The following is an 18,768-nucleotide window of genomic DNA, read 5'->3' on the forward strand; positions in this document are numbered from 1 at the left end:
ATGTGAAGAGTAAGCTTGACCTCTTTCACCAGTAGTTGGACATGCTAAATATAGAGCCATTCATTACTTTGATGAAATGGAAGCCTCTACATCCTCTGAGGTCACATCTATAAAAAATAGGACCTCCTGTTTCCGTGCTTCACATAGTTCATACATCTACCAGAGCTCTTCAATAGAATCATTGTATGCAGGGATTATATAAAATGTATCCATCACCTTCGGACGTAGAAGGTAGCCATTTGGAGAAAGGGACTTGGTAGACAATGACAACTCTATAATATATATAGTTATAATCGATACTTAAAATGGTGATGACGTGCATATGTGAAGTTGTAATATCTCATGTGCTTATCTTAAGTTGTGCCCTGGTGAAGCAGAAGAAGTCTGTCTCTGTATGGTTGTGGGGGGCATTTAAAGTTATATTATACACTTTCCAATTTGTCATTTTTTTCATTTATTTTTATGTCTTCTTTTTTGCGTATGTCTCTTTTCCACCTCGGGATTTCTTGGGAGTTACATATTCCCATCCAATAACTCTTTGCAAACTGACTCCCTCTGTCAGAAGTATTAACTGTAAGAAGAAGTCCACTGAGGAAAAATCGGATTAATTATGGAGTATGTGGAAGAAGAACAAACATTTTGTTTTGAAGATGCTTATTTCCTTTGTCTTCTTTTAACCAAAGAGACTTTGCAAATCATGTAAGGCCTCTGCTGTGTGCGTTATGCACAGGGGATTGCATATCCAGAGTATTGCCTTGAAAACGGAAGAGACACTTAGGGGAAAACAGATGTGTTAGCAAATCATAAACTGCTTCTACTTAGCTTTGTGCAGAACATCAGAGTGTGAAGATGGGAGCTTGCAGCTATTTTGCCAAAGGACAATGAGCTAGTTCCAGTAATTACTTTTGTTTATACATGAGAAACTTGTGTAGCTGACAGTAGGTCATAGGGTAGGTCCTTCTGGATCATGTCACCTAAAGGCTTTAAGGATTATTTCTACTCAGGAAGCTCCCAACATTGATCATCAGCATCAATATTGTCTATCCTGCACAGTGACTTGGATTTCCATTGTCCCAAATGTGCTTCTTCTATAGACAGTTGAAATCATCGATCTACAGAAGAAATCAATCATAGTTTGCTAAATAGTAGAACAAAAATCTTATTTTTACTATTGGTATAATACTATATTTTACTGCATTGGTCCGGCTTTTTATGGGATCAGAGATATTTCTTTGGACGGTAAACATGATGACTGGAAAATATGTTTTATCTTATGATCCCATCTGTATGTAAGAAGTGCCGCTGTATGTATGAAATAAGAATTTTTTATATGAATTAACAACCAGTAGATTTTGAACATAGAAATTTTTTGCCAACTTTCTTCTTGTATTATTAGTCATGCATGTGGCATTATTTGACATCTGTCTAGCGTTACTTCAGATATTTCTGAACACATCCCGATAATGTATATAACTAAAAAGAAAGCCACAACATGTGGCATAACAAGTATAAGAAATATATCATAATAAAAAAAAATCCAAAAATCTATGAGAGGAACAAAAGTAGACACATAACAAGACAAAAAAAGGGGGAAGGGAAGAAATGGGGAGGTGGGAGTAGATGAATCAGATAAGACCAAAAACCCTGCAAAGTGCAGTAGGTGTCCCAGTGTGATCAGATAGAATTGAAAGCCTCCACTGTATGATTCAGAGTGGCAGTCAGAAATTTGAAGCTGCGAATATCCTTCATGCCATGCGGGCAATCATTTCAGTCCTCGTAGGGGGGGGGGGGGGTGCATCTCTCCAGTGGTGGCCAATATGAGTCTATGCTGCAGTACATAAGTAGAGAAACAGACGAGATGTGTTCTTGCCCAAATGTCTGGGCGGTAGATTGAGTAAGTCATGGGATCCAACAGGACCCCCTGCACAAAGAGGGCTTCAGTAAGGCATTGCACTTCCGCCCAAAAGGGACGCATACAGTAATAGGGCAATCCCAGAAGACAGGACACACTGTATCCAACGAGGTCTGACAGCGCCAACACAAGGAAGGGATAGTAGGGTTAAGAGTATGAAGTAATACTGGCATGTGATACCAGGTCAGTCATGAACTTAATTACACTAAAGGGAGGGGCTCAGAAGATACCTCAGGAGATACCGTATTATCATCTTTTGGTCACATTGTACAGTTTGAATTAAAAAGGTTAAATACAGAGCATAATTTGTCTCTTATCTATAAATTACTTGCTCCCATCCATAAAAGTACCCTACACGTCTGCTTTTCCGTTGTCCCAGCCATATGTCATGTTTGTACTGGAATAAAGTCAGGTTTATTGAGTTTTGACATACGATGTGCTGAGAAGAACTCAAGATTTGTTTGAAGGTTCAAGGTCAAGTGCAATTTAAAGGGATTCTATGATGAAAATGCTATTTTTTTTGTCCCTAACATGTAGGAATAGCCTTAAGAAAGGCTATTTTTCTCCTACCTTTAGATGTCTTCTCCGCGCCGCCGTTCAGTAGAAATCCTGGTTTTCTTCTGTACACAAATTAGTTCTCTTGCAGCACCGGGGGCGTTCCCAATGCTGCAAGAGAACTCTCCAGCACCGCCTCTCTCTTCTTCTGGAACTGCCTCTCCCTGCGTCTTCTTCCAGCGCTGGCTTCAAACTTCTAGGCATGCACAGTCGGCTCTGCTGTCGGGCCTCTGGCAGAGCCGACTGCGCATGCCCGCAGCCATTTTCTTGTAGTCACTTAACCCAGCTTACTGTGAAAGCAGCCACAAGAATATGGCCACTTCCACCAGTTTACTGTGTAAGCGGCCACAGGAAAATTACCGCCCCCGTGCTGCGAGAGAACTCATTTACAGAAGAAAACCGGAATTTCTACCGAACGGCAGTGCAGAGAAGAATAGCCTTTCTTAAGGCTATTCCTACATGTTAGGGACAAAAAAATAGCATTTTAATGATAGAATCCCTTTAAGGTTAGGATAGTAGACCATAGTCTGCAAATGTAACACTGGTGTGTGGTATATTCCAAGATGTTGGCAATATGTATATCAACTTACATCTAAATGACATTGACATCAGTATCCAATATTATGAGGCACATTAGAAAGAAAAATCTGTTTGCTGTGGTATATCAGGCTGCATGCAGAGAACAAACAATATGATTTTTATTTCTTGAACTTTAAACCTTCTCTATATGACAAAGTATCAAAAGGACAGGGTAGGGTCAAGCTGGATATTCCCCCGCTGGAACTCGGCTCATAAATAATAGTGAGATATTAGAATTCTTTTGTTATTTAGTGACAAAAAGAGATCTAATTCTTGACACACCTACTGGCACAGTGTTCACTATGCAACCGGCAAAAAATATAAGACAAGGCCAAAGCTTAAATTAAAATCCTTAGGTTCTTATCTTCTTCCCACAGGAAAGCAAATCTGTGTTGAAAACCGTAAAATTAAGAGGAGAGCTAGGATGGCATAATTTAGTGAGAATTCATGGTGCTGGATTTTTTGAGCTTTATGACTGGAGGGATAGGCCAGACATTAATAAGATACAGTAATACAACTTCTTGTGGTCTGTTAAAAAAAAAAAAAAGGCACTGAGAATGAAAACAAAATTAAAGGATGTTGTTTTTATGTTTTGCTTTTTACTTATCTCTATTGATATATTTTCTAAATGCTGTTTTAATTCTGATTATTTTTTGTTCTATATTTCACTATCAAATTATTATTTTTTAAGGATTGTCACAGTAGAGACATTGATGTCAGATTGTTGGCGGGCCGACCACAGTAACCTCCACGGTTTGCTAGGTCTGAGTGTTATTAGGTCCTTGTGTTAGCTTTGTTAGTCCATGTTTTTAACAGCTAGCACACTGACCCATTCTTTTCTATGGTGCCATATGCATACCCGTGCATTATCACGGCTCTGTGATCCCAGGAGCCAAACACAGGACTGGTCCTTTTCCTGTCCCTTTTGCAGCCCAGGCTCACTACATGAAATGAAAGGATCCGTGGAGGGCACCTGTATTATTGTGGTTTCACATACAGTGTTTTTTTTTTTTTGTTTGTTTGTTTTTTAGCAAAGTGTGACTGCAAATTTAGTTTTTTTTTGTTTTTGTTTTTTTTTTAATATAAAATCCATAGTGGATCCAACATTAAGATGAAGTATACAGATTCTATAGGCAACAACATGTTTAGGAAGATGAACTCTTATTATAGGTTAATTTCTGATTGGTGGTTGTCCAGCTACCGGGCACCCCCTACTGATCAGCCGTTTGATGACACCACAGTGGTGCAGCATCAAGCACAGTTGCAAATGTTTCATAGTGGCAGTGCTTGGTATTGCAGCTTTCATTAAAGGGGCTCTATCATTGGGAAAAGTCATTTTTATCTAAACACATGCTTGCATAGGCTTTAGAAATGGTATTTCACACCTACCTTTTTTATGTAAATTGATTCAGTGGTTTCTGAATAAGTCCGTTTTTATTCATATGCTAATGAGCCTCCAGCCAGCACAGGAAGTTCCCAGCAGCCTCCTCTCTCCTATTATCTCCTATGTGTGTGAGTCAAACAGGAAGCTGAGTCATCAACAACAGCAGCATCAGCCTCCCATAGAAAACAACAGGAGAGGAGTGCACGATGCATCGTGCAGAAGTCTAATTAGCATATGAATAAAAACGGACTTATTCAAAAACCACTGAGGCAATCTACATACTAAAGGTAGGTGTGGAATAGCCTTTCTAAAGGCTTTGCAAGGATGTGATTAGTTAAAAATGACATCCCAGTGATAGAGCCCCTTTAATTTGAATGGAATGGGGCAACACCATGTGACCAGTGAATCCAGTGTCACTAGTTTCAGAAGACAAAGCAGCGCTCGTCCAAACACTACAGCCTGTTCAAATGGCTGGTTAGCAGGGGCTTTGGGTTTTAGACCCCACTGTCCTCATATTGATTACCTATACTAAGTAACTGTTATCAGCAATATCCAAAAAAAGACATAATTTTTCCAAAAATACTGTAAGTGAAACCACTCTTAGGCCAAGGCCTCATGTAGCGAAGCGTAGCAAATAAACGCTGTACAGTTTAATCCTTTGTTTTTTCTGTCTATATTGTAGTAGTAATGGTGACTTGGACCATGAGTAGAAAGTCTTCCTATACATTTAACCAAATAGCGGCATGATCTTTCTGAAAACAGCCAATGGTGTTCCTGTAGTAAGGCCTTGCAGTCATTTTTCATTTTTTGTATAGAGAATTATTAAGTATAATCAAATATATATCAAGTTAGTATTAAGTTGAGCTTTGCAGTAAAATTCCTACTTTTGCTTGTTATTTGAAATGTATATTTACATTTGATCTTTTTCATTATTGTTACAGTCAAACAAGGTCCCTGTTGTTCAACCATCGCATGCAGTGCACCCCCTCACCCCCCTCATTACATACAGTGACGAGCACTTCGCACCAGGAGCTCACCCTTCACATATTCCGTCAGATGTTGGCTCAAAGCAAGGTATGGATTATTGCTGTAGACTGATTCATGCTAAATAAAGATGATGACTGTAGTGCGGAGCATACGACCACATAGAAGCGCTCACATATTCTGTTAAAGGGAGTCTGTCACCAGAACCCAGCATACCAGCCCAGCCCCCAATATAGATAGATTAGGTCACCTGGGTCAAGCAGTATTTTCCCTTTGGATATTGGTGCCTAAATTGCTGTGATATGGTTGTTTTTGTCATTATGCAAATGAGATCATTGAAGCAATGAGGGAATAGACACTGAGACAAAAACAGTGCTATCTCAGGAAATTCACAAGGGGAAACACTGTTTCATTCGGGTGACTCTAACTTATTTATTTATGAACTTGCTTGTATATTTGCTGGGCTGGGTTGATATGCTAGTTTCTGGTGACAGACTCCCATTAAAGGGTACCTCAGTTTTCATGAATAGATGAAATATGTGCTGGACAGTCTATGACTGCATAAGCCTTCATACATGATACCTTATCAGTTTTACTGCTGGTAATATCCACATTATGACAGTAGCACATTTTGCATTTGTGTCTGAGGCTGTAGGTTTGTACAATAAGGAGCAGTCTACCCCCTCCTCTGTGACTGTACAATAGAAAACAAATAGCTGATAAAAACCCAAGCGACCATAATATAGGAGATCCAGGAACACTTAACTGCAAATATAGGGTAAATACATGCAGGCATACAGATAAAACAGAGGGAAAAAACATCTATAAGCACAATTAGGAAAGCTCCTAGTTGTCTGTGAATAATATCCAATGTGTAATAAAACAAGCAGTCAAGAATAGATACAAGTACATAGAAGACTTTTCTTGCATTGTAAGCTGTGAAATTTGCAGAGTATTCAGTCCTTTGCACAGAACAAACAGTTTACAGATATGTAGAAGCTGCAAGGAGAATCAACCCCTCCCCTCTCCATTCATGTGCAAATGGAGAAAAGAATATCCGCTTACACTCACTGTGTGGATGTCTTGCTATTGGATGGTATCTCTGTATTGACCTCTGGAGTGAACTGTAAATTACCTAGAATGGAGACCCCTGGTGGCAGGAACCTTAGGCTAAGGCCCCTCAGAAATGCACTGCTTTTGGTTGCTGTGGAAACACAGCAGAAAAAAATGCTACAATACATAGTACTAGTAAAGTGAATAAGATTCTGTTTAATCCCATCCACGCATTGCAGAAAATAACATGTGCTGTGTTTTTGAAAACTGCAGCATGTCTATTTTACCTGCCGAAACATTTGGATTTTCCCCTATAAATGTAATATGGAAAAAAAACAAACCGCTATGCGTTGTCGCTGCATTTCTTTCTGCAGCATTATTTAGCTAACGTAACCTAATGCTTAAAGGGGTGCTAAGACCTTATTCACCCATTGTCTAATTCACTTCCATTTGCACTCTAAATCTACACGGACAAGACCCGCACATGGATCAAATGTAAAAAAAAACAGTATGTCCAATTCTGGTCTGTTTCTATATATGGAACGAATTAAGAAAAAATGAGAACAGAAAATAGTTCCTTCCATATTTGATCAGTAATGTCTTTGGAGTATGGTTCACCTGAACTGGAATTGACATAGTGGTGGACTATTTCTGCTGCTGCAAGTTGCCACTCAGCAAAGAGAAACATACTAAACATGCAGGGACAGTTCATTCTAACTCATTACTTTATATAGAATTTGAACTACTGATATTTAGTTACCTAGAACACTTACCAAGTATCATTGCTTTGCTCATGTGATGTGTCTAAAGAGCAATGTATATATGTAAGTAGAGTCAATATATAGATTTATTACATATATCAACATGGGTTTAGGTAAAAGTTGCTACAGATTTGGATTTAATTTATAAAACTCTAACCAAAAATCACATATATTACAAAACAAGGATAGAAAACGAAATTCAGAGTGAATATTCAAGTGATAATAGGGGTTAATCATGTTGATAATTCCATTACCCTTCTCATGTGTGCATTGAGCTTGAGAACTATGGTGCAGACAAGCTGGCATCCATATGGGAATGGGATTAGATGTTTGTGGCAAGGTGTTTGGTCTACTTGTTGTAGGTTTTCATTCCCAGCATTGTGAAACAAGGATGTGCAATTTCTTTTGGGATTTTTCATATCATTTTTGTTCTACAAAAAAGTGCTACCAATGCAAAACAGCTTGACCTTGCCGCCCAAAGGCGTCAGCTTGATGAAGAGCTTAGTAGAAGCTGGAGTGACAATCGGGAGCCAAGTGAATCATATCAAGAGTGAGCATTAGAAGCCTAAAAATGATTCATAATTAGTCACTGATCCTCTGTGGTTGAGACGGAGAGGAAAAAAATGCAATGCAACCTTTAGGGAATGTAAGTTAATGGACAAGCCCTAATGTAATGTACCTAATCTATGCTGTATTTAAGCCTATTTTGGGCACATGCTTTTTTCAATTTTTTGCATTTGTTAATTTAAAACTTTCAACAATATTAAAGAATATCTCTGAACACAATAAAACAGTTTATTTTCTCTTGGATTTTAATTGAAAGCATATCTCCTCTTGGTGCTGGGCCAGGGTATCTCAGTATGTAACTTAAGGGTTAAAATCAAAATCAGAAATTGCCTAAGTACCTTATAAATGTAAATTTCATGGTTATTGCATTATGCATGCTGTTCATGTATATTTTTCCTCATCCATCAAAAAATAGAACAGAACTGGAGGACAGTGACTAATCCAGTGAGGGCTGAGAAGGAATTAATGTCCTCCGGGGTAAAATAGCAGCACTTACCACTTCTTTGCACCAGAACCTAACATTATTTGTCGTACATTACATTTACAGCAAGAAAAAGAAGTACTGATGTGACTGTCCTGTGACTCTACCTACTGATACATACACATACATATAGTCTTTGGAAAAATAATATAACATTCTACTTCTTTAACAGGCATGCACAGGCATCCTCAAGCACCTGACCTACCTACCTTCTACCCACTGTCTCCTGGAGGCGTGGGACAGATGACGCCTCCTCTCGGCTGGTAAGTTTTAGGTATAGACTTACGATGTTCAAGTTTTAGCACTTTCATCTAAAATGTCAGAAAGAACTGTAAATTCATGTAATATGGTATGTGATAATCTAAGAAGTTGCAAAATGCAACAGTTCCTTCCTGCATATGTGGAATTATAGACAACAAGAAGCAGAAAGAAACAACTACTGAGAAACTCCAACTGATCTCCAGAATGGGGATCCATTGTAACTTTAACTCTTAATTGTAATAGATTATCATTAATCTCTAAAATATAATCTGCATTTAAAGGTTCAGTGAATCTAAAGTTCTATTCAAGTAAAAAGATATCTAGTTTCTCTCTTAGATATGTATGAGCCAACCAGTGTTATGTCCGGATGCGGCATATTTCAGCTGATACGTACCATTGGTATGTAGAGGAGTTAAAGGCATTATATCATGAAGACAACACCTGTCCATTAGACATAGACTTGTAGATAGTATGTATGACGTCATAGTGAGTGGGATCGGTCTTAATAATTTTTTCCAATTACATTTATTGATGTTCTTGATTTCCTTAAGGTATCACTCACAGTTTATGACTGATAATTTGGGTAAAGCTCATACAGAAAAATGCATAGTCTGTGCAAGGTCCAGGTTCATTTGCTCTTGTGCATGGCTGTGCCAGTCTGTACACATCATAGACAATTGCTAGTGAATCATTCAAGTCTTTGAATTAGGTCTATGTGTACCATCACTCCCTTATTTCCTGCGCTTGACTCATGTATACCAAAAATTCGGACTGCTGAAGAATAATCTTTTCTGCGGTGGGAATGGGATGAGGTGATGGTCAGCTTCATACAGTTTATTGAGACAACCCTTGTCTCCCCTATAAGTATCGCAGCAGTTTTCTGGCAGAGTATCTTTGTGGTCTTACACGTTCACGCTCTTCACTTGAATTGATGTTGCACTACACAAGACTGACAGTCTGGAATTATTATTTTTTTTTATTTCCTCATAGTTTTTGTATATAAAAAAAGTGATTATAGGAGTTTTTATCTTCTTAATATTTTTCACTAAAAAGCTAGTATGGTATAAAATAATAAACTGGGCAATACTTAGTGATCCTCCGGCCACAAAAACTCCTGGAGTCCCCTGCTGGTCTCTGTATCCTGGCCTCCAGGAACGATGTTTCGACACAGTCACATGAAAGTTGGAGTCAGTCACTGGTTGCAGTGGTAACTTCAGTGTTGTTCATCACTTGTGCATGCTGAAATGTCATTGCTGGAGGACAGGATAGAGAGAGGAAGAGGGAATCGGGAAGGGGGGCAGTAGCTCAGTGGCAAGGGATTGTTATGGTATTACCAAGTATTTTATACAATTATAAGCTTATGGAGAAAAAAAATCAAAGATTCAAGGTGCTGAATACCTATTTAACTTGAATTGTATAAAAATTTGTTCTTTCTGCTTTCTTACAAAGAACAAAAAGTTCTCTGTGCTGGAGCCTTGGTGTGTGGTGAAAGTAGAGAAAGTTACCCCAAACATGAAATAGATATTAGTGACTTTCCTGTCTGTATTCAATTTCCACAGTAAAAAACAAACAAAACAAAAAAAAAACCTGTTGATTTCCAAGTACTGCAGTCATTCACATTTTACAGGAAAATCATATCATAGCATTGTTGTTGTTAGCTGGTCTTGATTTAGAGGACAGACCTATGTTATAAGATTTTGTCTGGAGAGTGCTGACAAATATTGCAGCTATCCCTTATAGAATCCAGAATCTGCCTTTCATTCTGTCATCACTGTGATGGAAATGAACAGCTAAAATTATTTGTTATAGGCAACTCCTTTTCATTTTGCTTGCACTGAATGCGGATAGACAGTAATACCAGGGACAGCCTGTGGACAAGAGTGGCGCTGTTTTGGGGGAGAAAAACAGACTCTGTTTTTTCATCTTAATACCTGAAAGTCATCTACTAAAATATTTAGGAACACAAAGAGGATGTCAAGCTTTACAATAACTAAAATTGGAGAAAGACCTAATTATATCCTTGGTAGTTTCTACAATTCAGAAGATGGTGCTGCTTAACATGATGATTTCTGTTAAAGTGTGACAAAACTTTGTAGGTATGGCTTTCATGCAGATATTTCCTCTGCAAGAGGAAAGTAGTGTTATATGGCAGTCATTCAGATGAATGGGCATCCATCTAATAAATGGGTGCCAGGGCAGGAGTTGCATTTACAGGGTGCTCTAATTTCTGGCTCAAGCAGAGGACCCCCTCTATGATGTCTGTATACTCTAACAGGCAGTATGGATACGGACTGTCTTCAAGAGGCAACCACTTTAATATGACATCTGATTTAGTTCACTATATCAATCATTTGGAAAATAGGACCTGAGCTGCCAGGGTTCCTGGAGGACAGGCTTAAGAAATACTGGCATATATAAATATAAAACATTCATATGAGAAATAATGAAAACGCACAGCACTTACCCACTATTCAGAGCAATTTCATATTACAGTGGTAAGAATACAGATGCGTGTTTTGTCAAGGCAAAAAGGTGGACCTTCTCATATGGATGGATTATAGAAGGACGGTTTCCTTATGGTCATAGGACAACATAGAATGAATTACACTGGATCCACAGTGGTAGACCATTGAATGATTTCAAGGACTGTTCATGTGATCATTAGTGCCAATCCATCGCTTTTTATAATTGTATATATGAAGCAAGCAGCAAGGACTGTTTCCGGACTGTTTCTGTAGCATCATATATGCTGGGTATGGTGACAACTGTTTGTGATGTGCTTACCGTGTTATCTGAATACATTGTTCCAAAATATTAGTACCATAATTGGTTAGGTAGGTCTGTTTTTAGTTAAAATCAGTATGATGTTAATACTTCTAAGTAGATGTTGCTGGACCAGAAGTAGGTGTATGGCTAAGTTTTTCGTTTACAACATAATGTAAAAGTTTTTAGAGCAAGACTAGGTTTTCGCCAACAGTATGGCCACTATATATATAAAAAACAAGCATGACCTTCCCCCTTTCCCTTTGATGTAAATAGGAAAAATGTGGAATAATTCTGACGCTCGAATGAATTTGGAAAAGGGCTGCAGTTTTTCCCGGTAATGTTTGTCATTCTTGTTCAGGTGCACAAGTTTCTCTGCCTTGCAGTAGAACTGTGGGTTGCAGTGTTTTGTAATATTTTCTTAATGCTATGAGACTATGTGTTCACTTAAAGTTGCCAAATAGTCTTGTGTACATCCAAGGTTTATGAATTTACTGTAAAAGCAGCTTTGATTGGTTCTTAATGGGTTATAGAAAATTTGTTAGCATAAATGTTCATTTTGATACGTAACGTGGTTAGTTTTCAGTATTGATCTTTCCATATGTTTTAAATGGATGTGTTTGTATCCAGCCTCACACGCAGAAGTCTATGGACAGGGGAGAGGGGAGGAGGTGATTTCTTCTAGTTCATTGACATCCTGTTAATTGCCTCACTCTATGCTGTGGCAGAGCATTATCTAGAAAAATACAGCAGTGTCAAAACAGCTGTCTTCCATAGGCTACATGCACCCATCCATCTAATAAAAAGGGATTGCAAAAAAAAAAAAAAAAGGTTGGAACTTAAAGGGATTCTATCATTAGAGTTCCCTTTTTTTTTAACTAAGTACACATAGGACTGGCCTCAAAAAAGGCTATTCTCCTCTAACCTTTATTATTCTGATCCGCGCCTCCGTTCCTTACGAAAATGAGTTTTCAGACAGCACTGGGGGCATATGCTTAGCACAGGGGATGCCCAAGTGCTGCCTGAAAACTTATTTACATGTGGAAGAAAGAAGAAATTTCTCAGGAACGGCGGTGCGGATCAGAATAATAAAGGTTAGAGAAGAATAGCCTTTCTTAAAGCTATTCCTACATGTACTTAGTTAAAAAAAAAAAAAAAAAAAAAAAAAAAAAAGGGAATTCTAATGAAAGAATCCCTTTAAAGGAAACCTGCCAGGAGGTTCCTCCAAGTAGGCCCAGCGTCTTTCCTGTGCTTTCCCTCGCTAACCTTTTCTCTGCAGAAAAGTAAAGTTACAACCATTTAAAGGCTGAAAAAGCTGTATGCCCGTGAGCCCTAAATAGTTGTGGAAGGATGGGAATCCACTTCAACTAGACATGCTGTGACCACTCTCTGTTACACCATATGAGATGTGATTGACATGTCCCTCAGTGACATCAGGTTCATGTCCATAACGCCTGACGTGACCATGATGGAGAGTGGTCACAGCATGACTAGCTCAAGCAGGTCCCCACCATATAGCTTTCGCTGCCTTTAGAAGGTTACAACTTTACTTTTCTGCATAACAAAGCTAAACAAGGTACAGCATGGTGAATGTGGTAATTTATTACTAGTTATACTGGTCCCTATTTAGGGTGGAAAAACCATCTGACAGGTATACTGTAAAAGATTCCTCTGTCTCATACAGACAGACCAGTATTACATGTAATAGGTTGCAACTCTTATAACTCATGCAAAATAGGCATTTGCTCATGTGCAATTGTTAGGCAAAAATATATGGTTACCCCCTTCACCCCATGCCTTGAATCCCAGTGGTCTGCAGTTTATCCTTACAGTATAATAGCTGACAATCAAGATGTCTAATCTTCTACACTAGAATAATCCCAATCCTCCATTTCATGCCTGTGGCCTATTCTCCCCAATAGAGACAATTCACTAAGTGCTGGGATTGTCGGCAGAGCAGCATTATAGACGCCTGCAGCTTCTAAAGCCATTTTTACATGAAATCTGTCAATCAATAACCCTGTTTGAACTGAATTGATTGAGCCAAAGTCGCCGAGGAATGAATCAATTATTCTGTCTGAACTATTCTCTTTAAATATGTTAATCCAGTTCAAAGTGGAAAGCGCTTCCAATCTAAAAGAAACACAATGTAATGTAAGCAGTTCAAAGCACACACAAAACAATAACACTTCCACTTCATTTCACAATCCTGCATGTTAATTTGTGGAAGTCTTATCATAGCAGATTTGTGCTGCCTTTCCGGATATACTTGAGTCTTTATGATGATCAATAATAACTATTAGTAAAATTACTGATACAAATGCAATGGTTTATTATTGCCACTTATATTGCCTGTATTTTTTTTATCCTAGGTATTCACATCACATGGTTCCTGGTCCCCCAGGTCCACATGCAACTGGAATCCCTCATCCTGCTATTGTCAATCCTCAGGTTAAACAAGAACACCCACATAGCGACAATGACTTAATGCATGTGTAAGTATTACTTTCACTGTAACACTATGTAAGATATTCAATATAGGTGGGGTTCACACTGTAATGCCTATAGTTGTAGAACGGAATACAGCATGTATAACACAGGTTCAAAACATCACATGTAATACGTAATACTAGTCTCCACCTATGGGGCATTAGAAATCTATGGTTGCCCTTCAGTGCCCATGGTCCATCACCATACCTTGTGCTTTCTTTCCTTATACTGCCGGTGTCAACCGCATGACAAGAGTGACAGTGATAAGTAATAGCCCTGTGTGTGCCTACTACCTGACTGTCAACCCCCATTAAGTTTATATGGCCTACAGGCCTGATATTCAAGACTGCAAAAACTGTGAAAATTTGGCATCACTTTTCTACATGCCATTTCATGTGGAAAACAGCAGTAATATTAAAATCTGTTTTAGAAAATCTTGCATAAGTAAACCTCGTGATCTTGGAGAAGATAGTCTAGAAACTGAGAATGTTGGAGAAAGGGCTATTTTATGTAATTAGTTGCAAGTGCATCAACCCATTAATTATATTTGTTCGTTTGCTCTTTTGTGTGGTTTTCATCACAATGTGTCATTTTTTCCATTTAGGAAACCTCATCATGAACAGAGAAAAGAACAGGAGCCAAAAAGACCTCATATAAAGAAACCGCTGAATGCTTTTATGTTGTATATGAAAGAGATGAGAGCGAACGTTGTAGCGGAGTGTACGCTTAAAGAAAGTGCTGCCATCAATCAGATCCTCGGCAGAAGGGTGAGCTTTGGGGGCGTCTTTCTTTTTCCTTCTGCTAACCTGTATTGTGCACTACAATGCACTGATTTCTGCCCTGGTGACATTGTGGCGCTCACTAGGATTGTGCTGTTGCCTGGCAACCTGTAAATACAGCGTAAATGAGGAAGTGAACAGTCAGCGGTTGATTCGCCTCTGCTCTGCTACATGTCCCCAAAGTATAATGTACCAAAAACAAAACGGTACTTTGTTCTCTTTCCAACAAGATATCCTGAGTGCTTCCTGTGGTGGTAATGTTTGGGCATTTCGCTCACACCATGCTTACAGAAATTATTAATTTTACCCAAAGGACATAGCTCTCTTCCAAAAGGAAGAAACCTGTCCCTGAATGCCATTTACCTGGCTAGCTTCTTACACATCCTTGGGACTAAAGGTGTCCTTGCACCTTCAAAAGCATTCATAGATAGCTAGTTAGCTTTGCATTACTCATGCACACTTGCTTTCCCCGAGCGTACATGCATTTATAAAAGAGGAGAGAAGACTGTCTCTAGCAGCCATGTCAAGTTATTCATACATTTCTTAGATTAATAACAGAACGATAGTAGAATTCATAGTTGTAAGAAGATATGCTGCAGAATTGTTGTATGTGGAATACGGTGGTTTACTTAGAAAATGGCAGGTCTTCTTTAAAGCTTCTATGGCTAGGACAGTGTGTGGGGATGGCAGGGTCCTGTCATTGTATTGGTACCGGGTTTTGCATCTTACATTCCAGGTCATCTTCCCATATATTTGTATTAGTTCCATAAGATGAACTCCTGGAAAGGGACACAGATTGTATTAGGTTTACTAATATTGGGCTTTGTCCCATTTCTCCACAAATGTCTGAAACTGCAGGAGTTAAGAAACATATGAAGCGAGCCAATAACTCAGCAGACTTTCATTTTCTGTACAGAACTGAGCACATAACACTTGCTCACTTCCCAGATACAGATGAATCACTTTCCCGGGTGATTTCCTGTGACTCACACACTTCCAGGAAAGCTGTGACCTGCTCTCTTGTCATGTTAGATCTCACTGTCATCATGTTTATCCTTAGGTTTACCACTGCTATAAGGTGTTTGCCATGTTTATCGAGATTGTGGGAAATGTGTCTTAAGTTTATTGAATACAGGGCACTGTATAAAAATATCTTCAAGCAAGACTTATGTTAAGGTACAGGATGTGGAAGAGCTATTTTTATTATTAAAGTGGTATTTATAAACCAGTTCAGTCATAGAGTAAGGCATTATTCACACAACAGTGCTGTTTTTCACAGATCTAATGTGAAGGGGCTTATTCACCTGATAGTGAATATCAGCTGCATGATGACCATTTTTTCGAATTGCTGTCACACGGCCACTTTAAAAGCCATTGATGTCTATGGCTCTGTGCACATGGCACTATCTATGTCCGTCAAAATGGACAAAGATAGAACATGTAAGTTTTTTGACACCTGTGAACAATAGTGAATAGATCTATAGACACTCATGATTTTAAAAGCAGCCGTGATGGCCATTCCTCACTGTGTGAATATTAATTTAATATATCATTTTGGGGACACTGTGGCCAAACTTCCACTAATATCGATCCTCTAGTCAGGATTGGTTCATGTGCAATATCTGGTTAAATGCTTAGGCTCAGTGCACATAGGGTCTAAGCCCTATATTTATCATATATACCAGGAAATGCTCCATGTGTACACGTTACAATGTATTAACAGCGCTCCCTTCACACAGCAGAAGGAATAGATTTTCTATTGGCCTTCATTGCACCAATATACATCAGCTTGCCATTTTTATATAGGAAAGCAGAGGAGACTGCGCTTTACTATACAGAACCGACAAGACAAAAATGTATACAATATGGTACACATTTCTTTACACCCTATGGATGACATTTGCCTGTAATACTTTGGGACATCTTTTCTTATGTATAACTCTGATGGGAAGATAAGATGTGATATGGGCAGAACCTTATTGTGTAGTGTGCATGACCATACAAGTGTAGATAACATTCTGATAGCTGATGGATAATCATTACCTTTTGGAGCCTAGTAAGGTTGAATGATATCCAGTCTCGATTCTCCCATTGCTGTGCTAAATATGTTCCATTGTCAGCTCTCTCCTACACATTCACCAGTACACATTTAGCCTGTACCATTAAACTACCATAGGCGAGACAGCTATGCACATCCATATGCATTTGATTGAACTACATTGTCATGATTTGTTCTTCTAACATGCTAGTTCAATAATTCAGTCAATTTAGTTAGTTCACAAGTCATATGACACATTCCCTATCAGTCACTTTAGAATGAGGAATAAGTGCTGCACCACCAAAATGCCGCACAGAATGTCAGACTATACTGTAGATTTTGTACTTTGTTCTTTTTAAAATTTTATGGTATATTATTCTGTGTCACCAAACTGCTAGACATTAATTCCAGGTTATGAGGGTGACAATGAAAATGTTAATAACTTTGGAGCATTCAACATGATGCTGCTAGTTTGTGGTATAAGCGATTAGATACAGTTAATCATATTAACAAAGCTATAACTTATCCAAGGAACTAGAACTGGTTTTGTACTACAGGCTACATCTATGTCACATCCACCTCTCAGAAATATCCCACAGCAGGAGAAATAATGAACTAACTGAATTAAGTGAACTAATCTCCAGAACTAATCTTCTGAATGAACTACACCATACATACATCATAGGAACTAAACTTCAAAATGAACTAGATTTCCCATCACTACTGTCATAGTAGAGAACATTGGTTAGAAAGTTTATTATATCTCCTTGGGACAACTCTTTTTGCTCTGCTTCATCCTTTACCACCTCTACTACCTATTATCATGTGATCAGTCTTAGGGGAGGCTTCTTTAGGGCTAGTTCACACGGGGCTCCGCATGAACACATTCAGTTGCGGCTTTCCGCTCCCAATTAGGCCCAAATGAATGGTCGAGGGTGGTGTCGCGAGGCGGACGCCGCGGCTGAATCAGCTGTGGAATCCGCCTGAAAAAAGGGCAACTCGCTTCTTTTTCCGTGAGCAGGAACAAACCGCTCACGGAAAAAAAGTAAGCTAGCGGTCTACATAGACATCTATTGTGAGGGGGCGGATTTTGAGGTGGATTTGGCGTCAAAATCCGCGCCCTCTTACCCCGTGTGAACGAGCCCTTACAGTAAGAACAGCTTGGGATTCAGTGGCACAGAATGTGTTGAGAGAGGTCTGGATACCCTTATTGAATATAAGAATATCATAGGTATTTTCCACTGATGGGGCAATTGGTATCAACTTTGCCTTCCTTTAGATCAGCTTGGTAGGCTTATAGGATGGAGATGTGTCTTTATCCAACCATATCTTCTATGTTACTACTATAGAAATGAATGAACTATTCTAATATGAGATATTGGTTTGCACACATAAGGGTTTCAAGAGCTACCGTAATATGGTTTCAATCATATGTACATATTTAACAACTAAGTGAGGATTCATTTCCTCAAAGTTTTACTGTGTATTTATAAAGGGAGATGTATTCTGGAGCTATAGTTTTTCTTCTGAAAGTCCATAGGCAAAAGAGCCAAAAGACCTTAGACTAATAAAAAGATTATGAAAAAATTATCAAATATTGAGACAAATGAGACTGGCTGTCAAATAGATGCTTGACTTTCTACTGTAACATTAAATATCGGAGTAAACTGCTCTTATATAGTAGTGATGTCACTCTTGTAAAATATAATGATTATCACATCTAAGTAAACAATGACATCACTTCTGACCAACTGTAAGGATAAACTCCGCTCCCCTGCTTCTACTGATAGACCATTCATATGTCACATGTAACAAGCCTATATACCTTGTTACTACCAACTTCCCTACCTACTCAGCTCAACCCCCGACCCATATTATATACTTACTTTCCACGCTTCTTCCTGCGAGACGGCTCCTCCATTACTGATTCTGCAGGCGTGCCCTCTTTTCCAGTGTGGCTCTGTTCTCTGCAGTGATGATCCATCTCTACTACACAGTAGAGGTGGATTATTGGCAGCAGTGCGCAGAGCAGCACTTGGAGAAGAGGGCACGCCTGCAGAATTAGTAATGGAGGAGCCGTCTCGCAGGAAGAAGGTAAGTATAATGGGGGGAAGAGAATTGATGATCTGTTTCATGAAATGGGGAAATGGACCGTTACTGG

At 38.8% G+C, this 18,768-nt stretch overlaps 1 protein-coding gene across 2 annotated transcripts in view; it reads left to right on the forward strand.

Moving 5' to 3' along the window:
* Window positions 1–18,768, forward strand: part of LEF1 (lymphoid enhancer binding factor 1) — an 82,450-nt gene that overhangs the window by 34,157 nt on the left and 29,525 nt on the right. For both annotated transcript variants that reach the window (XM_075287206.1, XM_075287198.1), the window contains exons 4-7: window positions 5,372–5,504; window positions 8,449–8,539; window positions 13,673–13,795; window positions 14,395–14,557. In XM_075287206.1, coding sequence (XP_075143307.1) covers window positions 5,372–5,504; window positions 8,449–8,539; window positions 13,673–13,795; window positions 14,395–14,557 — 510 coding nt within the window. The remainder of the gene's footprint in view (window positions 1–5,371; window positions 5,505–8,448; window positions 8,540–13,672; window positions 13,796–14,394; window positions 14,558–18,768) is intronic.

The sequence above is a fragment of the Leptodactylus fuscus genome, chromosome 1 (assembly GCF_031893055.1).
Source record: "Leptodactylus fuscus isolate aLepFus1 chromosome 1, aLepFus1.hap2, whole genome shotgun sequence".
In the NCBI taxonomy this organism is placed as follows: domain Eukaryota; kingdom Metazoa; phylum Chordata; class Amphibia; order Anura; family Leptodactylidae; genus Leptodactylus; species Leptodactylus fuscus.